This window comes from Rhinoraja longicauda, chromosome 17 (assembly GCF_053455715.1).
Source record: "Rhinoraja longicauda isolate Sanriku21f chromosome 17, sRhiLon1.1, whole genome shotgun sequence".
Classification (NCBI taxonomy): domain Eukaryota; kingdom Metazoa; phylum Chordata; class Chondrichthyes; order Rajiformes; family Arhynchobatidae; genus Rhinoraja; species Rhinoraja longicauda.
Genome location: NC_135969.1, coordinates 2,591,804 through 2,615,260, shown reverse-complemented (window position 1 = coordinate 2,615,260; position 23,457 = coordinate 2,591,804). Strand labels below are relative to the sequence as shown.

The 23,457-nt window shown below is 45.4% G+C and overlaps 1 protein-coding gene across 2 annotated transcripts in view; it reads left to right on the top strand.

The window, feature by feature from the left end:
• The first annotated feature begins 15,894 nt into the window (after positions 1 to 15,894).
• The window catches only part of fbln2 (fibulin 2), a 224,660-nt gene continuing 217,097 nt past the window's right edge, over positions 15,895 to 23,457 (top strand). For both annotated transcript variants that reach the window (XM_078413936.1, XM_078413935.1), the window contains exons 1-2: positions 15,895 to 17,146; positions 21,598 to 21,714. In XM_078413936.1, coding sequence (XP_078270062.1) covers positions 16,024 to 17,146; positions 21,598 to 21,714 — 1,240 coding nt within the window. In that variant the 5' untranslated portion in view covers positions 15,895 to 16,023. The remainder of the gene's footprint in view (positions 17,147 to 21,597; positions 21,715 to 23,457) is intronic.

Sequence of the window (23,457 nt, the reverse complement as noted above, 5' to 3'; positions counted from 1 at the left end):
CGCACCTCGGGTTCTGGGGGGGGTCATGTAGCGACCATAGAGAATGGTCCAGGTCGTCGAACCCTCGGATTGGCCAGCGAGGTCACGTGGGAACGCGACCATGGGGATTGGTCCAGGGAACGACATCGCTGATTGGCCAGCGATGTCATGTGCGCGTTTGGCGCCCGTTTTAGTCAGTTCGGCGAAGTCTTCAAGGAAGACAGTAAGTTTGTATTGGTTGTCCTGTACCTTGTTGTTTAACTCTGTATTCGTGTATTGCGGCTGCAATAAACTTCGTCTACAACCAACAAGTTTCGGACTCGCCATAGTAGGATGATTCAGTTGCCTGATAACAGCTGGGAAGAAACTGTCCCTGAATCTGGAGGGGCGCGTTTTCACACTTCTGAACAATAGACAATAGACAATAGACAATAGGTGCAGGAGTAGGCCATTCAGCCCTTCGAGCCAGCACCGCCATTCAATGCGATCATGGCTGATCACTCTCAATCAGTACCCTGTTCCTGCCTTCTCCCCATACCCCCTCACTCCGCTATCCTTAAGAGCTCTATCCAGCTCTCTCTTGAAAGCATCCAACGAACTGGCCTCCACTGCCTTCTGAGGCAGAGAATTCCACACCTTCACCACTCTCTGACTGAAAAAGTTCTTCCTCATTGAACCTATTGCCCGATGGGAGAGTCAAGTCAAGTCAAGTCAATTTTATTTGTATAGCACATTTAAACACAACCCACATTGACCAAAGTGCTGTACATCAGTGCAGGTACTAAAAAAGAACATACAATAGCTCACAAACCTAACAACACAGACATAAACAGTTCACAGCGCCCCCTCAGAGGGCCTCAAACGCTAGGGAGTAGAAGTAGGAATAGAGAGGGGAGAAGAGGTAGTGGCCAGGGTGCGACTCGTCCTTGATGATGCTGCTGGCCTTGCCGAGGCAGCGTGAGGTGTAGATGGAGTCAGTGGAAGGGAGGTTGGTTTGTGTGATGGTCTGGGCTGCTGCAATTTCGTGTGGCTGATATGCGGGCAGAGGATGTTAGTTTAACGTAGCAATATGTTCAGCGCAAACATTATGGGCCAAAGGGCCTGTTCCTGACCTGTACTTAGGGTTGCCAACTGTCCCGTATTAGCCAGGACATCCCGTATTTTGGGCTAAATTGGTTTGTCCCGGCCTTGTCCCTTATTAGACCCTGGGGGCGCTGTAGGCCCGGAGGCCGCTGTAGGCCCGGACACTGTAGGCCCGGGGGCCACTGTAGGCCCGGACACTGTACGCCCGGGGGCCACTGTAGGCCCGGACAGTGTAGGCTAACGGAGTGTGTTCGGGGAGCGGGGCCGAGTGTGTTCGCCGAACGGAGGTTGTGTAGCAACCCGCCTCCAGGCCCGGGCAGCCGCCATTGGTGGACACGGGAACACATGGCCGCTGGCTGGGTGAGGTCACATGGGGCGTGGGCGGTGACATCACATTTTGTTCCTTATTTGGGAGTTAGAAAGTTGGCAACCCTACCTGTACTGCTCTATGTTCTCCATTCTATGCGCGACATCTTACTGGGAAAGCCATTAAGATCCATTGCAAGTAACAGCTTCGATCCTGTCAACATTAAATACTACACAAACCACACTATTTACTTATAAAGTGGCATCTGCTCTGTTTATCATTCTGTGGGTTTAAAAAAAATCTTGGCCGAGGTTTACATTCTACCTAAGTATTACTTATAGCGAAAGGCATAAATAAAGCGACTTTAGCCTTTCAAACCAATGATGACCCACGCCTCCTGAGAGTTCCCTTGGAGTGACTCATTGTGGCAAAGGGAATAAAATCGAGACAGGCAAGTGATGAAATATTAGCAGAGCAAATAACCGTAGGTTTGATTATTTTTTAGTATCCTGGGACCTAGACCAAACTACCATTCAAATGAGGCAATGGATTGAAGGAAGATTTAATACTTTGAATCAGAATTCTTTAACTGCACAGGAAAAAAAACTGCAGACGCTGGTTTCAATTGAAGGTAGACTCAAAATGCTGGAGTAACTCAGCGGGTCAGGCAGCATCTTGGGAGAGAAGAAATGGGTGACGTTTCGAGTCAAGACCCTTCTGTTCTTATCTCTTCATTATCACCTACTCCACAGCCAACAATGGACCATTGTGGGCTCATTGGCCATCTTTGATTTGGTGCCGGCTTTGATTTGCTCTGTACATTTTCATACCTCTAGTTTCCCTCTCCCCTGACTCTCAGTCTGATATATATCTCGAAACGTCACCCATTCCTTCTCTCCCGTGATGCTGCCTGACCCGCTGAGTTACTCCACCATTCTTTAACTGCGAGCCTTATTAAACATTTGGTACAATTAATTATGATTTCACAGATTCCGTCCGACTGAATTGCAGTTTATGAATCATGATAACCCAGCAAACTATTACATTTTCAATTGTAATGCTTAAAATATATTCTTAGCAAAATGTAGGAAAATAACTGCAGATGCTGGTTCAAATTGAAGTTAGACACAAAATGCTGGAGTAGCTCAGCGGGTCAAGCAGCATCTCAGGAGGGAAGGAATGGGTGACGTTTTGGGTCGAGACCCTTCTTCAGACTTAGCAATACCGGTATTTTTACCAGAGATTTCAGTTCTACTCAACATATCTCACTTGTCTGATAGCATGTAAAATCGGCAGCTGCACAGTTTGAATGTAAAGTTAGTCTCAGTATGTGATTTCAGTGTTTATTTTCATATAGATGGTGCCATAGTTAACATGGATCTCTGTTCTCGAGTCACTTAACATTATAGACCGAGGAAACGTTTTCTGTAAAAAAAAAAAGTTTGTCATTTTCTTTTCTTTTTTTTGTTGCAGTTTTCATGCAATTTGCCGATGCTGAGGAATTGTTGATCAGAAACGCCAACTTCCAGCAGTGCAGTGTGGTAGACGGGGCATCTGAGAGTAATTTAGGAGTTTCTCTCTAATCTCGCTCAACCACGATTCAGCACTGGGAGAAGTGGTTGCTTACCGGCCATCTGCGATATTGTTGCTGCTTGTCTGCCTGTGGGGACCCCCTGCATTCCAAGCACATAATTGGTCCCCAAGAATCGGGATAGAATCGCATTTCCAAATATTTCATTCGGACCAACAGACGGATGAAAATTCACCAGATTTGAAAGAGTGGTGAGCTAAATACTGAAGCTTTGTGGAACTGTACATTTTTCTTTGCCTGTTGTAACAGCAATATGTTTCATTTCCTTCATAGCAATAAATCAGAACTGTAACCATTTCTTTTCTTGTCTATTTCCACCTGTGGTTTGGACTTATTTTCTCTCTTTAATATTTAAAACATTTTTTAAAAGTTGTCCATTTGAGGGGAAGTATTGTTGTTCAGGTTTTTTGGTGGGGTTTATATGTTTGGAATTCTACAAGTAAGAACTCCAGGAGAATCTAGATGTAGTAAAATGATGGTAATTTCATTAGCTTCCTGTTCCATAATGTAGGTCATGGCAAATATTACTGGATTAGAATATTAGAAACACCCATTACATCATGTCATCCGTAGGTTCCCCTTGGCCACAGAAACATGTGAAAGTGAGGGAAAAGGGTTGTGCTCAGAGGGAAGTCTCAGAGACATCACTTGCTGGAGTGAGGAGTATTAAAAGTGCCTGACAGCAGGTCGCCACATTAGGTAAGCGACTGTGATTGACGAGCGACTTCTTGGGTTTCAGGTTGTACAAATCGCCCTTGCTGTTGGTCAGTGGAGATTGAAGAGTTGGTCCCACCCTGTTAAAACACGTCAAGGTTTACACGCTGTGCACAGCATAAGCTGCTGGAACGGGTAAGTCTCGCCTTTATGCTCTCTTTCTTTTTAGATAGTTTTATGAACCTCCCAGATAAATGTGAAGGAACGAAGACTTCTTGAAATCAGCGGGTGCTGCGTTTGAGGGAGCAGTATGGCAGTTTCTAGTGAAAGTTTTCACTAGCTGTGATTTAAAGCTGCAGTTTGCAGAAGTTGATCTGACCCATGCACTTTAATTTTTCTGTAGGGCAGGAGATTTAAAAGGGGGAAAGAATGTTTATTGAACTGTTTTGGAACCTTGCATTTTGTGTAGAATGCAAACTAGAAATGCATTTTCCAGTTTTGTTTGCAAACTTCATTGTGTTTTGATTTGATAGTTTCAAGACTTGAACAATCCTGTCTGTGTGTTAAAAAAAAACCCCAATCTGTTCCAGCTTTAAAGTTGCACTAACTTAAATCATGGAGTCTCCTTTCAAAATCACCAAAGAGTTAGTCTTTCTAAGGAATTGGAAACTATTTTGTAGAGGCTAACTTTTACAGCTTCGCCAGGAGATAGTTTTTTGTTCTTTACCTTATTTGTCATGGGCTGTGTTCAAACAACACCTCTGGGAGAACTAGCACCCAGTGTGTATTAATGAGAAAGTCATTGTAATCTTTAATGGCAGTATCTGCTTTCAATCTACACGGTGTAGACAGAGTGACCATGCAGAAACATTGCTTCCGATTAAACCAGAGTCCCTCTGGACTGATAACAACTCTGCGTCTTTGAAATTCTAAACAGTTTCCTCACACATCACAGGAGGTAAAAAACTCCACCATAGTCATGGCACTTTTGACTGCTCGGGTTTCACTTTACTCGGTGCAGTCCCAGCCTAAAGGCTGGATTTTGAAAACACACATCATTGCATTGCATGTGCAATAAAGAAATAACTCCCTCCATCCCGGGAATGACAGAAAACTGGGCACCACAAAAGACCGGTTGTATGAAGTGTCTTTTAAATTGTATGTTGATATTGGGTGACTTTTAATCACTCATGTTAGATGTGAATGTGAAACAACATTGTAACCCTTTGCCCAACTTGCTTTAAGATATTTTGGTAGTTTGTGCTGACCACTAACAGTCTCTGAGGGATTATAAGGCACCTTTCTTATTTTATGAAAAATTCTGTTTTACAAAATTATGCCGACGATAAAAAGTTTTAAAGATATTGTTAAGTGTTGGACTGAAGCAAAGCAGTTCTGTGTAGGCACTGCCAGAAAACCATCTAATTAAATACTAGAATTTCCCCAATGTTAAGTTATTTACTTAACTGTTAGACTGTATTGAATTTAGCCAGGAATGTTTACTTGAGATGCAGGAGGTAAATTGTGTTATACAAAGGAGAGATCATATAATCTTGGATTTATAGGATTTGGTTGAAAATTGAGGAAGTAATTAAATTAGTTTTTAAAATGTTAACCATTAATTTACTTGGTGCAATTTATATAAAACATCTTGTGCTGTAAATCAGTAATAGTAGACTTGGCTACTGCCCTGTATGTAAGGGTTCAGCATGAACAGTATTCACCTCATCCCAGTGAAGATGGAGTTGCTTTTTCTCCCACTTTCACAGTTTACTGTCAATGTGACTTGTCTGGATCACATGCATTTCTGAGCTGTTACTGAGCTTGCAGAGGGAGGCTGGGGAAGAAAGGAAGGGCACGTTTAGCTTTGGACAGGGCATGGTCAGTGTAACGGCAGCCGCACAAACAAAACCTGTCCAAAAATAATAATGTGTCGGTACTAAACGAAAACGTGGACACTTTTGACAAAAAGCTGATAGAGGATTCTAACTCCTCTTGGAAGGTGCCTCACCATTTTGAACCTGCAAAGGTATATAGCTCTTTATTGAAGGGTATCACAAAATGCTGGAGTACTGACTGACCCTCAGCGGGTCAGGCACCATCTCAGGAGAGAAGGAATGGGTGACGTTTCGGGTCGAGACCCTTCGTCAGACTGATGTCAGGGGAGGGGGCGGGACAAAGATGGGATGTAGTTGGAGACAGGAAGACGAGTGGGAGAACTGGGAAAGGGGAGGGGAAAGAGAGGGGCTGAGGAACTACCTGAAGTTAGTACCTCGTAGCTCTTTACAGATGTGGCTCTTGGGGCTGGCGGAATCAAGGGGTATGGGGAGAAAGCAGGAACAGGGTACTGATTTTGGTCAACCGTGATCATATTGAATGGCGGTGCTGGCTCGAAGGGCCGAATGGCCTACTCCTGCACCTATTTTCTATGTTTTTATGAAAAAGTAATAAACTGAGTCTGAAGAAGGGTCTTGACCTGAAATGTCGCCCATTCCTTCTCTCCAGAGATGCAGCCTGTCCCGCTGAGTTACTCCAGCACTTTGTGTCTGTCTTTGATGTAAACCAGCATCTGCAGTTCTTCCTACAAACTTAATAAACCCCCCCCCCCGGTTTGTTGGGATCCCTATTTCAGTTTCTTGTTGAAGATTTGCATTAGAATTCACATTACTGGAAGCAATCATTGTGGCAGTATGCTGTGTGATATCCTTACAAGAACATTCACAGTAAACGCTTGTGAAATGAAGGTCCCCTTCTGTGACTGATGCATTAATGAACCACATCGTTGCCAAAGGCAGGAATATTAGTTCTGTTCCTGTGATACTCTCCCAAATCTTAACAAAATACACAGCCATGAGGTAATCCTAAATTGTGACTTGGACTTTATTGTCTGAATGCGAGGAAATGATTGTATTCAGTAACCGCATTTGGGATTTCATTGTGCATGCATTAAGGTGTGGTTTCTATAAACAGTCTTGAACTATTTTGAGTTACTCTCTTGAATGAGAGAGTAATCTCCAACAATCTCTGCAATAGCACAGTGAACATTTATTTGCCGCCTTGCTTGATTTCTTGCATAATGTGATATTAGTGATCGTTTTAAAAAAAAGTAAAAGCAAAAAATACTGCAAATATTCAGCAGGATAGTCAGTATATCTCAGGGAGAGTTGATGTTTCACCAGCTTTTCTCCTGAAACAATTAATTCTACATAATTAATTTTGAAAGTGATTTCTTTATTCGTCAGGCTGATGAAAGCATGTGACAGTCTCACAGCGTCAGAAGGAACTGCAGATGCTGGTTTACACCAAAGATGGGCACAAAATGCTGGAATAGCTCGGCGGGACAGGCAGCATCTCTGGATAGAAGGAAAGGGTGACGTTTCGGACTGAAGAAATGTCTCGAACCGAAACGTCACCTTTGTTTCTATCCAGAGATGCTGCCTGTCCCGTTGAGTTACTCCAGTATTTTGTGTCTACTGTGTAAAGCAGCATCTGCAGTTCCTTCTTACAGATGCACCATAGAAAGCATTTTATCAGGATGCATCACAGCTTGGTTTGGGAACAGCTCCATCCAAGACCGCAAGAGATTGCAGAGAATTGTGACACAGCCCAGGCTGTGAGACAAACCAACCTCCCTTTCATTGACTCCATTTACACCTCACGCTGCCTCGGCAAGGCCAGCAGCTTAATCAAGGACGAGTCGCACCCTGGCCACTCCCTCTTCTCTCCTCTCCAATCAGGCAAAAGTGTGAAAACGCACACCTCCAGATTCAGGGACAGTTTCTTCCCAGCTGTTATCAGGCAACTGAATCATCCATCAGGTGCCGTTCCAGGTTGAGATCCTTCTTCAGACTGAGAGCCAGGGAAAAGGGAAACTAGAAATATAGACGGTGATACACAGAGAGAGAGAGAGAGAGAGAGAGAGAGAGAGATAGAACAAATGAATGAAAGATATGCAAGGAGTATTAACGAACAGGGAAACTATCCATTGTGGGCTAGGTGTTAACGAGATATACAGACAATGAAACTCACCAGGACGACAGTGAAACTAGTACAACAACTTGGGTGGGGGAGGAATGGAGAGAAAGGGGATGCAAGTCGAATGAAAGAATACGTTTATTGGCCAAGTATGTGCATGTACAAGGAATGTGCCTTGGTGCTCCGCTCACAAATGACAACACAAACATACAGTTAACGATTAAGAATAAAGCATAACCACTTCAAAACAGCAAGGATACAACATTACGGTCTAAACATGTGGGTGAAAATAAACCAGAGCAAAAAAGAGACGACTGTGTCAGCTCCCAAAGGTCGGGCCATACCACTACCGAACCCCTCGGCACGGGAATGGACCAGTCCAGGGGGGGCGACCCTTAGCTACGGGGATAAAGGACGGGATTTTAGGCTCGATCTCTCTCTCGCAGACTCGACCGGACTAGAGAACACAACAAATAAATCCCTCCCGAAATACCTCGCCTTTATTTCGGGCTTTTCAACGCGCCACACTACAGACTTTGGTTATTGAGTAGAACTATTACTCGTGGGAAAAAAGCTGTTTTTGTGTCTGGCTGTGGCTGCTTTGACAGTCCGGAGTCGCCTTCCAGAGGGAAGTGCTTCAAAGAGTTTGTGGCCAGGGTGAGAGGGGTCAGAGATGATCTTGCCCGCTCGCTTCCTGGCCCTTGCAGTGTACAGTTTGTCAATGGGGGGAAGGTTGCAGCCAACAACCTTCTCAGCTGATCGAACGATCCGTTGCAGCCTCCAGATGTGCGAACGATCCGTTGCAGCTTCCGGATGTCGTGCTTGGTGGCTGAGCCAAACCAGACCATGATGGAGAAGGTGAGGACGGACTCAATGATAGCAGTATAGAATTGGACCATCATTGCCTGTGGCTGATTGTGTTTCCTCAGTTGCCGCAGGAAGTACATCCTCTGTTGGGCCTTTTTGACTGTGGAGTCGATGGTGGCCCCCCCATTTAAGGTCCCTGGAGATGATGGTTCCAAGGAACTTAAATGACTCCACAGATGTGACTGTGGTGTTGTTGATGATGAGTGGGGGGAGGGGAGGGGGAGCTCTTCAAAAGTCTACAATTAGTTCCACTGTCTTGAGAGCATTGAGCTCCAGGTTGTTGCGATGGCACCAGGACGCCAGCTGTGTCACTTCCCCTCTGTAGGCAGATTCCTCTCCATCCTGGATCAGTCCAATCAGGGTAGTGTCATCCGCAAACTTGAGGAGCTTGACAGAGGAGTCTGTGGAGGTGCAGTCGTTGGTGTAGAGAGAGTAAAGGAGAGGGGAGAGTACGCAGCCTTGCGGTGCTCCTATGCTGAGGGTCTGGGGGTCCGAGATGTGCTTTCCCAGCCTCACATGCTGCTTCCTGTCCGTCAGGAAGTTGATGATCCACTGACAGAGGGGTTCAGGCACAGTCAGCTGGGAGAGTTTGTAGTGTAGTAGCTCTGGCACAATGGTGTTAAATGCAGAGCTAAAGTCCACAAACAGAATCCTGGCATAGGTCCCCTTGTGGTCTAGGTGCTGGAGGATGAAGTGCAGGCCTAGATTGACCCAAAATGGCGGCGCTGCCCTAACAGCTGTTGCTTACCTTCGGTCCGTTTGTCTTTGTGTTTTTGTTGTTTTTTTTGTCTTAATTGTAGATGTGATGTCGTGTTTTTGTTGCTGTGTACTATGTGTGTGTGTGTGTGTGTGTGTGTGGGGGGGAGGGGGGGAACTGTAAAATTGTAAATTTGTCCCTTCCGAACGGAGACCTGACCTTTGTTTTCTGGGTCGGGTCTCCGTTCCTGCTGTGGCCTACCATCGGCCCAACTCCTGGAGCTGGCGGCCTCCAGGGCTCTGGTTCGCAGAGCCCGCGGATCGGACTCGCCATCAGCGGAGACTGCGGGAGCAGCTGCGACTCGCCTTAGGCTCGGGCCGTGTGGATGCCGACATCGGGAGCTCCGGCAGCGGCAGCGTGTTCGCCCGCCCCGGATTGTGGGGCTTGGGTCGGCCCGCTGCAGACCTTTCACCGTCCGGCACGGCCTGGAACGTGGCAACGACAACAGCATGACCGCGGGAGAAGACGGCAGGGGAAGAGAAAAGACATTCTGGCCTTCCATCGCAGTGAGGAGGGACTGGAGGAGACTCACTGTGATGGATGTTTCTTTTTTTTGTGTTGGTTGGGGTTGTGTAATTTGCTTATTTTATTGCTTTTACTGTTGGACTGTGGGTGACTAAATTTCGTCCAAAAAAATTGTTTTTTGGATGACAAATAAAGATATCCTGAATCCTGACTGCGTCATCCACCGATCTATTGGCCCTGTATGCAAACTGCAGGGGGTCCAGCAGGGGGTTTGTGATGTTTTTCAGCTGGGCCAGCACAAGTCTTTCAAAGGTCTTCATGTCCACAGAGGTCAGTGCGACAGGCCTGTAGTCGTTAAGACCAGTGATCCTTGTCTTTTTGGGTACAGGGACAATAGTGGAGACCTTGAAGCAGGCAGGGACAGTGCAGGTTTGCAGGGACTGGTTGAAAATGTCTGTGTTAGAGAAGTCAATATTCATACCGCTGGGGTGTAAGCTGCCCAAGTGAAATTTGAGGTGCTGTTCCTCCAATTTGTGTTGGGCCAGTCATGATGATGATGATGATATGCAAATATCGTGACCTGTGCATCAGGTGACTGGAGAGGGGGAAGGTGTGTTTGCTGTGTACTGCAAGGCCTGAGGTTGCAGTCAGGAGAGTCAATAAACATAGAAACTAGATAATGTAACTTATACAGATTGTGTCTGCATCATTATTCCACATCTGAGGCGGAGATGCGACACTGGCGACGAGGATATTTTGGATATTCTGGATTTTGGATTTTGGATTTGGATTTGGATATTTTGGATTCTGAATCCGTGACTACCTGCTGGAAAAAAGGTTAGAAAGAGGTTGTCATGGCAGTGGCTGGAGCTGATTACTTAGCACTTCGGAGTTCCACACTTTGATCCGATGGGTGATGCGAGTACTGTCGGCGTGACGTGGAACGCGAGGCTGGAGGAATTCGAGGCCTACGCCGAATGGCGGCGCTGCCATAGCAGCTGCGGCTCACCTGCGGTCCATTTGTCTTTGTGTTTTTGTTGTTTTTTTGTCTTAATTGTAGTTGTGATGTGGTGTTTTTGTGTTTGTGTACTATGTGTGTATGTGGGGGGGAGGGGGGGAACTGTAAAATTGTAAATAGGTGTCCCTTCCGAACGGAGACCCGACCTTTGTTTTCTGGGTGTTGTCTCCGTTCCTGCTGCGGCCTACCATCGGCCCAACTCCTGGAGCTGGCGGCCTCCAGGGCTCCGGTTCGCAGAGCCCGCGGACATTTCACCGTCCGGCGCGGCCTAAAATATGCCGCGGGATATTTCTCTGCTGGGCGGGGGCTTCAATGTCGGGAGCCACGACCGCCCCGACGTGCAGCAACAGCAACAGCGGCAGCGTGTTCGCCCGCCCCGGATCGGACTTATCATCGGCGGAGCCGGCCGTCTTCGGAGGCTGCGGGAGCGACTGCGACTCGCCTTAGGCTCGGCCCGCTGCGGACCGTCCGGCGCGGCCTGCAACCACAACAACCTGACCGCGGGAGAGGACAGCAGGAGAAGGGAAAATACATTGTGGCCTTCCATCACAGTGAGGAAATTGAAAGGTCGGCAAGTGAAGTTAGCCATTGATGTAACTGTCAAGCTGAAAGCACAACCAGTGCACAGAACGCCATTTGGACTTCGTGGAGAAGTAGAAGCTAACATCAAGGAGTTGATTGTGAATGATCAGCCACGATCACATTGAATAGTGGTGTTGGCTGAATGGCCTCCTCCTGCGTCTATTGTCTATTGTCTATTGTCTGATCAGGACATTATTGAGCCAGTTGGACGTTTGACACCAGGGGTGAGTCCAGTAGTGATAGTGCCGAAACCCAATAATGACATCCGACTGTGCGTTGACATGAGGAGAGCCAATGAGGCAATTATCGGAGAAAGACACCCAATTCCGACGATCAATGAGGTGCTACAAGAGTTATCAACCAGTAAAGTGTTCTCCAAAACTGATCTCAAGTGGGGATATCACCAATTGGAATTACATCCAGAGTCAAGAGAGGTGATGGCATTTGTCACTCACTGCGTCTCTGAGATGGATTTGATGGGACAGACTCACAAGTGAAGGGCTGAACCCGGCAAAGGCTGAAGTGAAAGATGTTGCAGATGCACGTGAACCTCAGAATGCAACCGAGATGAGGAGCTTTCTAGGACTGGTCAATTACTGTGCAAAGTTTATCCCAAATTTTGCTACACTGGCAGATCTGCTGAGAAAGTTGACCAGGAAAGACATATCGTTCCAGTTTGGTAGTGAACAGAAACAGGCATTCAAAGCACTGAAACAGAGCCTAATGAGTGCAGAAACCCTTAGATATTATGATCCAGCTGCACCAACAAACGTCATAGCAGATGCTGGTCCGGTCGGCTTGGGAGCAGTGCTGGTACAGACACATGCAGATGGACCCAGAATCATAGCATCTGCCAGTCGATCTTTAACCAGCATGGAGAGAAGGAATTCTCAAACAGAGAAAGAACCACTGGGACTAGTGTGGGCCTGTGAAAGGTTCCATGCTTACTTGTACGGCATTGAATTTGAACTCGTTGCAGATCACAAACCGCTGGAAGTGATCAATCAATAAGGTCTAAGCCATGTGCCAGAATAGAATGCTGGGTGCTGAGACTCCAACAGTACAAATACAAAGCGACACGATGGCGCAGCAGTAGAGTTGCTGCCTTACAGCGAATGCAGCGCCGGCGACTCGGGTTCGATCCTGACTACGGGCGCCGTCTGTACGGAGTTTGTACGTTCTCCCCGTGACCTGCCTGGGTTTTCTCCGGGATCTTCGGTTTCCTCCCACACTCCAAAGACGTACAGGTATGTAGGTTAATTGGCTGGACAAATGTAAAAACTGTCCCTAGTGGGTGTAGGATAGTGTTAGTGTGCGGGGATCGCTGGGCGGCACGGACCCGGTGGGCCGAAGGGCCTGTTTCTGCGCTGTATCTCTAAATCTGAATCTAAAGTAGTCCACATTGCTGGGAAAGCAAACATCGCGGACCCGCTGTCGAGACTGTTGAAGGATGAACAGCTGAGAGGAACATCCACGCTAGGGATGGAGGCAGAGAACTTTGTGCGCTTCGTTGCAATTCAGTCAAGGCCAAGAGCCGTGACAACGAAGGAAGTCGAAAGGGAATCAGAACATGACCCTGAACTCACAGATATCAGACAGCCTATTCACAGTGGGCAATGGGATCAATGCCCTTACAAAGTATATGTTCCCATAAAGGATGAAGTTTGTGTGATTGGTCAGTGTGTGCTGAGAGGCAGCAGATTGGTGATCCCACAGGCACTACGGCCAAGGATCGTGTCGTTGGCTCATGAAGGACATTTGGGCAAAGTCGGTACCAAACAAAATTTGCGGAGCAAAGTGTGGTGGTCAGGTTGTGACGGAGATGCCGAAGAATTCGTCAACACCTGCCACGGATGCCAAATCACAAGCAGGAGCAACCCACCAGAACCAATTAGTAGTACAAAGTTGCCCACAGGACCATGGGTTGACGTAGCTGTTGATTTTCTTGGACCACTTCCAACAGGTGAATCAATCAGGTTGGTTAAGGCGGACTGAGCAAAGGTGTTGAGCGAAACGATTTCGGGTTTCGAGACCCTTCGACGTTTCGGGTCGAGACCCTTCTTCAGACTACTTAGTTTCTTAGAAACTAAGTAATGTAACTTATACATCAGGTGTGTCTGCATCATTATTCCACATCTGAGGTGGAGATGTGACAGAGCTTGTGGAGGAGGCCCAGGACAGAATGGTCAGTGTGGGAAGGGGAAGAGAAGTTAAAGTGTTTGGCAACCGGGAGATCAGGTAGGTTTAGGTGGACTGAGCGATGGTGCTCAGCGAAACGATCGTCCGGCCTCTAAAGGACCGCAGAAGAGTTCAGTAGTTGGCGTTCAACCGGGGAATCCGGCATTTCACAATGAAACCTGAGGATGATTTTTAATGATGGTGGCATTAGATGTTTGTGACCATGCTGACAGTTTGGAGACTATGTTAACATGTCACACCACGCTGCCTTAACTCTCTTAAACAGGTTCGGAATACTTTAATTCAAATTTACTGAGATATAAATTAAGATAAAACCATATTATTCTGCATGATTAGAGCCATAGAGTAAGAAAATAACTGCAGATGCTGGTACAATTCGAAGGTATTTATTCACAAAATGCTGGAGTAACTCAGCAGGTCAGGCAGCATCTCAGGAGAGAAGGAATGGGCGACGTTTCGGGTCGAGACCCTGCTTCAGTCTGAAGAAGGGTCTCGACCCAAAATGTCGCCCATTCCTTCTCTCCTGAGATGCTGCCTGACCTGCTGAGTTACTCCAGCATTTTGTGAATAAGAGCCATAGAGTGATACAGTATGGAAACAGGCCCTTCGGCCCAACTTGCGCAAACAGGCCAACATGTCCCAACTACACTAGTCCCACCTGCCTGCGTTTAGTCCATATCCCTCCAAACCTGTCCAGATTTTAGATGATCATATTGAATGGCGGTGCTGGCTCAAAGGGCAGAATGGCCTACTCCTGCACCTATTTTTCTATGTTTCTATCCATGAACCTGTCTAACTGTTTCCTGAACGCTGGGATAGTCCCAGCCTCAACTGCCTCCTCTGGCAGCTTGTTCCATACACCCACCACACTTTGTGTGAAAAAGTTACCCCTCATTCCTATTAAATCTTTTCTCCTTCACCTTGAACGTTAAATTCTTAATAATTAAGAATAATTATAATAATAAGTGAAAAAGGCTGCCTCAAGTCAAATCTAGTGTGAATAAGTTTAAACTCCTTCATTATGCACTGAACAAAAATAGCACTTTAAAGGTAGATAGACATCAGAGTGATCAAATAATTTTCTGTTTGATATTGTGAAATGTCAACATTCTGTTTCATGTGCATTTTCAGATTGCTGTTGATAATAATAATAACGGTTCAGCAATAAACACTTTTGATGATTGGTGATACTTTAATTAGCAGTTATGTTTATGCTATAAGCATTTATGATGGCTGATAATTGTGAATTTGGAAGTTTTCATTACTTTATATTTTTAAAAAAAATTATGATGATCGGCAATTATGTAATTGGAACTAAATTGTTTAATTTTTACATCACACAACTTTGCAAAACTATAAACACTGGGAATCTGGAATGAAAACGAAAAAATTGGGCAAACATGGCAGGCTTGTCATGGAGGACAAGAGGGTATTATTCAGACAGAGTGACTTTTGTCACAGCCAAGTGTCTTATTTTCAGCATTTTCTGCTTGTAGAGTAACACCAAATAAAGCATATTGATTGCAGAAAAATCTAAAACTTCCCAATTTTAATTTAATCTCTCCCACAAACCCTGCCATCAAACTCAAAGGCCTTTGTAAATGAGATTTATGCATATCAGAGTTAAATGTTGTGCATATTGAAAGAATACTGATGGAACAATTTCAGTTAAGAGTGTATAAGAAAATAACTGCAGATGCTGGTACAAATCGATTTATTCACAAAATGCTGGAGTAACTCAGCAGGTCAGGCAGCATCTCGGGAGAGAAGGAATGGGTGACGTTTCGGGTCGAGATCCTTCTTCAGACTGATGTCGGGGGCGGGACAAAGGAAGGCTATAGGTCAAAAGTGTATTGAATTGTTTTCATCCAAGTTCTGGCATTGCACAGAATGAGGCAACCTATGCAGTAACTCAGCTGGAGTCATTTTAAAACAATTCTTGTGTCTGTGGCTGGAAGTAATATTATAGCCATTGAAAATTTATTTTCAATTAGTTAAAACATTGACTTTTTACTTTTAAGGAGGTTTATGTTTCTTTTTGAAATTGATTAACGAATTACTCATTCGAACCCACAGAAGAATAACTTTAATGATACAAGTGTTGTACCATGTGGAATAAACTGCTAATGAGAGTAATTTTGTTGCCATGCACCAAGTCGAGGTGATCCTGTAAGATATGAATAAAATGTTGATTTATGTGCAGTTGAAAGTTGCCAAGAGGTACTTTGAGGCAATCCCTGAGGTTCTGGTAATGGACCATTGATTTCAATTATAAGAACAAATGGTTTGGGTCTTGCCCCAAGTATTAGTGTGTTTTTCCTGTTTTGCACAGAAAGTTTCAGACTTTTCTTTTATTATTTCGAGGTTTAAGAAGAAGAGGAGGAGGAGGAGGAGGAGGAGGAGGAGGAAGGAAAAATAATCTACCATCAGAACTGGGACCTGGATTTTTTGTTTCATAAATCTAACAGTGGAAATCTTTACCTGGCACTGAAACCGAAGCTGCTTCTGCTCACTTTTGCCCGTCTGTGAGATCTCTGCAAAAGACCATGGCTACGCGGAGGCAGGAGATAATATTTGCCATGTTGGACCTCAGGATTTGGACCTGCCTGCTGGTGTTCTACGGCCGGTCTCTCGGCCAGAAGGACTGTACAGGTGTGACTTGCCCTCTGCTTGAATTCTGCTTTGAGGAGGTGCTGGAGCCCGATGCCTGTTGTGCGTCGTGCGTGCAGCACGGCTGTACCTGTGAGGGCTACCAGTACTATGACTGCGTTAACGCTGGCTTCAGGGGTGGCAAAGTGCCCGAGGGCTCGTCCTACTTTGTTGATTTTGGGAGCACGGAGTGTGCGTGTCCCAGTGGAGGCGGCAGGATAGGCTGCTATTTCATCCCTTGTCCCGAGCTGCCGCAGAACTGCATAGAGGTGGTGGAGCCGGCTGAGGGCTGCCAGCAGTGCGCCAAGGTGGGCTGCCTCCACGAGGGCCAGAAGTACATGGCGGGCCACACCTTCCGCATGCCGCCCTGCAAGATGTGCCATTGTGCCAACTCTGGGGGAGACTTGTTATGCTACACTCTGCCCCACTGCGATGCCACTCAGGAACTGAAGTCCGTCCATCCAGAGACCAGCGAGAATGAAGAGCCAGCACAGCATTACGACGATCAGTACAGCTACGACCAGGAGCCTTCGGGGAACGAGCACTTCCAGAAGGAAGCCCCGAAGCAGGCCAAGGAAAACAAGCCTTTTAAGAGAGGGCAACAAAGGCACGACATTAAAAGCTCGGGCACCGATGATGAAATTGAATTGAACAATATGGTGCCTGTTGTTCCCCGCAGTCCACTGTACACCACGACAGAGCCGAGCCTCACCACTGCAGCTCCAACAGAAGCCACAGTCCAACCTACGCTGCCTAAAAGGAAAGGGAAAGGTGCGCGGAGAGCAGAACAGTCGCAACGCGAACGGATCTCGAAGAAGAAAGTGATCGAAGAGAAGACGGACAAGGAGGAAGCCACAGAGCCTGTGTTCCCTACGGTTAAATTCAGCGTCACAAGGCAACCCCCTATTGCTATCAAGGAAGATGACAATTCGGTGCCAAACAAACAGCCACAGACACTGTTGGATTTCCGTTTCGATGAAGTGGACAATAACATTAAACTGCCCTTGGATTTGGATGAAGGTAAGATTTCACAAGAGTTCTTATTTAATGGTATCAATATTAAGGTAAAGTGTTTTGGTCTCCCAACTCATGGACTCTGAGCTAAAGAGAAAGGTTGAGTAGGTTGGGTCTTTATTCCTTGGAGTGCAGGAGGATGAGGAGTGATCTTATAGAGGTGTAAAAAAAAAATCATGAGAGGAATAGATTGGGTAGATGCACAAAGTCTCTTGCGCAGAGTAGGTGAGTCGAGGACCATAGGACATGGGTTCAAGGTGAAGGGGAAGAGATTTAATAGGAATCTGAGGGGTAACTTTTTCACACAAAGGGGTGGTGGGTGTATGGAACAAGCTGCCAGAGGAGGTAGTTGAGGCAGGGACTATCCCAATGTTTAAGAAGCAGTTGGACAGGTACATGGATAGGACAGGTTTGGAGGGATGTGGACCAAACGCAAGCAGGTTGGACTAGTGTAGCTGGGACATGTTGGCCGGTGTGGGCTAGTTGGGCTGAAGGGCCTGTTTCCACGCTGTATCACTCTAAGACTATAACTGTCTAGTCTGGGTTGAGGTTTGAACTTTAACGGATATTAGCATTGATATTTTTGAGTCCCATTATATCTACTAATAGGGATTATTGTTGGAAAGGATGATAAAGATCACTTAACCTCTCCAAGGATGTTGTCGTAAGCACAACTGATCAGTACTCTAAGGTAGACAAAATGCTGGAGTAACTCAGCGGGTCAGGCAGCATCTCGGGAGAGAAGGAATGGGTGACGTTTTGGGTCGTGACCCTTCTGTTCTTATCTCTTCATTATCACCGCCTCCACAGCCAACAATGGACCATTGTGGGCTTATTGGCCATCTCTGATGTGGTGCCGGCTTTGCTATACTCTGTACCTTTTCACACCTCTAGTTTCCCTCTCCCCTGACTCTCAGTCTGAAGAAGGGTCTCGACCCGAAACGTCACCCATTCCTTCTCTCCAGAGATGCTGCCTGACCTGCTGAGTTACTCCAGCATTTTGTGTCTCCCTTCGCTTTAAACCAGCATCTGCAGTTTTTTTTTCCCCTACTGAACGGTACTTTATTTTAAACAGACTGTTCAACAATTTCATTGCTGGGAAATGGACTGAAGGGGGGTAACTTAAATACAATTGTTTATCTTGTACTCTCTTGTCCTTCATTGGAAACGTTTACCAGGTAAAAGCAAGAAAATGACCTCTGTCACCGAGCTAGGTATCATTTAATGGGTCATTAAACCAGCGGCAGAAACGGGCTGTGGTGTTGAAGTGCCTGGTGTGGCTCCAATCCAGAGTAAACTGTGTATCCCAGTGCAGCAGCCTCACCCTTTCCCATAAATCTGGGAACCAATACAATTTTATTTCTCACATTTCTTTTTTTAACAAGAAGCACCAGGACCAGAAAATAGGATGTATGAAATGTTAACTGTCAAAAGAGTCATTAAATTTTAGTTTGTGGCTGATAAAATGCATGGCCTTGACACCATTAATAGCCAACAGATATAATACAAAAAGAACATTCAGAGCTTGGGGACTGGGAATGTAGCTCGTGATGACTCATTACATTGCTGGTGTAAGAAAATAACTGCAGATGCTGGTACAAATCGAAGGTATTTATTCACAAAATGCTGGAGTAACTCAGCAGGTCAGGCAGCATCTCGGGAGAGAAGGAATGGGTGACGTTTCGGGTCGAGACCCTTCTTCGGACTGATGTCAGGGGGGCGGGACAAAGGAAGGAAATAGGTGGAGACAGGAAGATAGAGGGAGATCTGGGAAAGGGGAGGGGAAGAGAGGGACAGAGGAAAAGTTGGAGAAGTCAATGTTCATACCGTTGGGCTGCAAGCTGCCCAGGCGAAATATGAGGTGCTGTTCCTCCAATTTCCGGTGAGACTCACTATGGCACTGGAGGAGGCCCATGACAGAAAGGTCAGACTGGGAATGGGAGGGGGAGTTGGTCATCATAGCAGACATAGCTGGTCATCATTTGGAACAGTAATATATAGCTTTGTAACATTAAAATGATTATGTTTCCTTTAAAAAAAAAAAAAAATGCCAGTTAAGGACATCAAAAGTGGTAAAGCAAAATAGTGTGCTCATAAGGCCATATGTGATAGGAGCAGAATTAGGCCATTTGGCCCATCAAGTCTACGCCATTCAATCATGGCTGATCTAGTTTAGAGGTACAGTGCGGAAACGGGCCCTTTCGGCCCACCGGGTCCACGCCGACCAGCGATCCCCACACATTAACACTATCCTATACCCACTAGGGACAATTTTTACATTTACAAAGCCAATTAACCTACAAACCTGTACGTCTTTCGAGTGTGGGAGGAAACCGAAGACCTCAGAGCAAACCCACGCAGGTCACGGGGAGAGCGTACAAACTCCGTACAGACAGCACCCGAAGTCAGGATGGAACCCGGGTCTCCGGCGCTGCTTTCGCTGTAAGGCAGCAACTCTACCGCTGCGCCACCCCTATCTCTCCCTCCCGTTCTCCTGCCTTCTCCCCATAAACCCCTGACACCTGAATCTATCTACCTCTGCCTTAAAAACATCCATTGACTTGGCCTCCACAGATTCCAAAGAATTCCACAGATTCATTTGGTTCGAGCCACTTTGACAAGTCTGGCCACTTCAATATATTTTTCAATGACTAGTGTTCAGTCCTGTCTTTGAGGAGAGCTCGCCACAGTGATTTAGCAATCCTCTGGCATGGCCTTTTCTTTTTCCCAATGTTGGTTTCTGTGAGACTTCAATCCTTGCCCTCAGCCACCCCATTATTTTAATTCAGTTGGCTGAGCAGCCAAGTACAAATAAGGGAGCAGAAATCACGTTTCTTACTAAAATATTAACTCTTTTGCACGAATGAAATAGAGATTAAACACACGCATCAGATAAAAGGAGAAGTTGAAATGGCTAATAAGCTTATTCATAAATGAAAGAAAGGAATTTCCAGATCACTTTAAATAGAAATAATTAATTGCCTGTGGTAATCACAATCTTCATAGATAAAACTAACACTTTTAGGCCAGAGAATTTGCTTAATCAGTAAAATTCTGATCCTGTATGCCATTAGAAAGTGACTTCTAGTTCATACAGCAAATCCTAATATTTTCAAGGTATTTCACAGATAGAAACTTGCAGAATAGTGAAAGGCTTGGATAGAGTGGATGTGGAGAGAACGTTTCCACCCATGGAGAATCTAGGGCCAGAGGTCACAGCCTCAGAATTAAAGGACGTTCCTTTAGGAAGGAGATGAGGAGGAATTTCTTTCGTCAGAGCGTGGTGAATCTGTGGAATTCATTGCCACAGAAGGCTGTGCGTGCCAACTTAATGGATATTTTTAAGGCCTAGGTAGATAGATTCTTGATTGGTATGTGTGTCGGGGGTTATGGGGAGAAGGCAGGGCAGTGGGGTTGAGAGGGGAAGATGGATCAGCCATGATTGAATGTCAGAGTGAACCTGAGGGGCTGATTGGCCTAATTCTGCTCCTATCACTTATGAACCTGTGAAGAGGCTGCAAGTTCCTGAACTTCCCACAACATCGCTATTTGATTTTGTGCAAGCTCGGACGTGCAAACTTGTGAGTTACAATGCAAGACTGATGATGCCTTGTGGGACCTCATCTTCCTTATTAAATGGTAGTATTTACTTCAATGTAACTTTGCACCTGAAACGCTGTAGCCAGTTTGTACATAGAACAAAGGACAGAGGTCCCAGCACAGATCCCCATGGAACTCCACTGGTCACAGAACTTCAGACAGAAAAAGCCTCCTTCCACGCCAACCCCTTGCCTTCTTGAATGAACTCCTCTGATTAGAGACACATGCCACATGCTGATAATGATCCACTTGCTCCTTCTATTCCCGTTTCCTTATCCAAAAAGAAATTATTCCCCAGCCTCCCATTTAACTAGAAGCAGCCATTTAAATATATCCAGCCCTCTCCAGAATGGCAGGCGGCAAAAGAACGAATATGAGATGGAAAACAAAAAAAAATATATAAAATTAATATAAATGATAAATCGGAATCTGATAAAGTTTAATAAAAAGATGCTGGTTTACCCCAAACGAAGGCACAAGTCACTGGAATAACTCACTGGGTCAGGCAGCATCTCTGGAGAAATTGGATAAATGACGTTTTGGGTCGAGACCCTGCTTCAGACTCAAAGCTTGATAGTTTATAACGTGGAGTAACAATTTCAGTGAAACATGTTGTACTGTTTTTTAGTGAATTGATAAATAATTCAAGGGCATTAATAATTAAAATGCCTGCCAGAAGTTTTATTTTTGAATCTTGTACAAAACTTTCTTTTGTCTGCAAGTGTAAGTATCTGGTAATAATTTGAGGATTTATTTCTGTGTGCTTTTGTGCTTAATTGGTATGGTGTGGTTAACATTTACTGTGCTTGTATAGACAAAACTCACTGAAATCTAATAAAAGTGTTTCCATCTGAAAGGGGCTGCAAGGCATAATATCAGTTACCAGCTTGTGCAGGCTGTTCATCCCAGTGAACCTTCGTTTACCAGTGCTGCTCCCCCACCCAGACCAAGTGAAGATGGAAATCCAACGACAGGTGAGTCCTGAGGTTTAATTTTGACAGCCTGCAGGTGGAAACCCAAGTTAAAACTGAATACATTGGCTTGTCTTGTTGAAGATCGAGCGGTTATTCGGGCGAGAAAAGGGATGCATTGTCCTTTCAGTTTTTTGCATTTCATTTGAGGAAAAAGTTGGGTGAAAACTCAACGGCAGAAGTTAACTTTGCCCTTCGACATTGCGCGAAGATGTGTTTTTTCATGTTTAATCAATTATTTTTCGCGATACTGCTGTACGGTACACTGAAAGGGGAATTTGCAATCGAACCGCTGAGGACTGCTGCTCACAAAAACATCACTGCAGGTCCTGATTTCACTATGCCTTTTTGTGCTATTTCAGTCATTTCCTGAGGTTTATGTAATTTAATCTTGCCAAGTCTCCTCCAGGTCTATTAAACACAGCTGCAGCTAAAATGTTCAAAATTGCCCCCATATACTACCTGAGAATTAACCATTGAAACGTGCATTTTGAATTATGCTGACTTATCTCAAGGTTTGGACTGACCATGAAAGTCTTCTGTTTTTTTTGCCTCCAATGCACAAAAAGCAGAACTGAAAATCCTTTTAGGGACATGTGGCACGGTGGCGCAGCGGTAGAGTTGCTGCCTTCCACGCTTGCAGCGCCAGAGTTCCCGGTTCATATCATATCATATCATATATATACAGCCGGAAACAGGCCTTTTCGGCCCACCAAGTCCGTGCCGCCCAGCGATCCCCGTACATTAACACTATCCTACACCCACTAGGGACAATTTTTTTTTTTTTTTACATTTTACCCAGCCAATTAACCTACATACCTGTACGTCTTTGGAGTGTGGGAGGAAACCGAAGATCTCGGAGAAAACCCACGCAGGTCATGGGGAGAACGTACAAACTCCGTACAGTGCAGCACCCGTAGTCAGGATCGAACCTGAGTCTCCGGCGCTGCATTCGCTGTAAAGCAGCAACTCTACCGCTGCGCTACCGTGCCGCCAGGTTCGATCCTGACTACGGGTGCTGTCTGTACGGAGTTTGTACGTTCTCCCCGTGACCTGCGTGGGTTTTCTCCGAGATCTTTAGTTTCCTCCCACACTCCAAAGACGTACAGGTTTGTAGGTTAATTGGCTGGGTGTAATTGTAAAATTGTCCCTCGTGTGTTAATATGTGAGGATCTCTGTTATAAAGATATATTGTTGTTGTGGGCCGAAGGGCATGTTTCCTTGCTGTATCTCTAAACTGAACCAAAAATGCATCTCGGAATACTTTTTTTGTTAAATTGAAGGGGTGGAAACAAAATGTTAACTTGTACTCATTGTTATAATTGATTTGTGAAGGGTTATTTTCTGTTTATGTAGATTTAAACCATTGCCAAAGAAACCATTGCCCCAAATTATGGCATTACTCTTTCAGAAAGAACAACGTATCCAGTTCTGTCACCAGTGTAATAGTGACCAGAGTTTGTGCTGAGTCTGAATAATGCCCACAATAATTAGCATCCGGTGGCATGGCCTTCCTTTAACCACTGTTGGTTACTGTCAGTCTGCAGTCTCAGGGAACCCTGATACTCAGCAGGCCCTATTGATTTTAATCAAGTTGGCACCATGCCAGTACTAAAAGAAAGTCTAGCTTTTATGTATTTTTCATGACCCCAGAATATTACAATGTTTTTACAGCCAATGTTTTTGAAGTGTGCTGCTTTTCTGAATATTGCAATGTAACTCTATGAATCAGCCTACGCCCAGGAT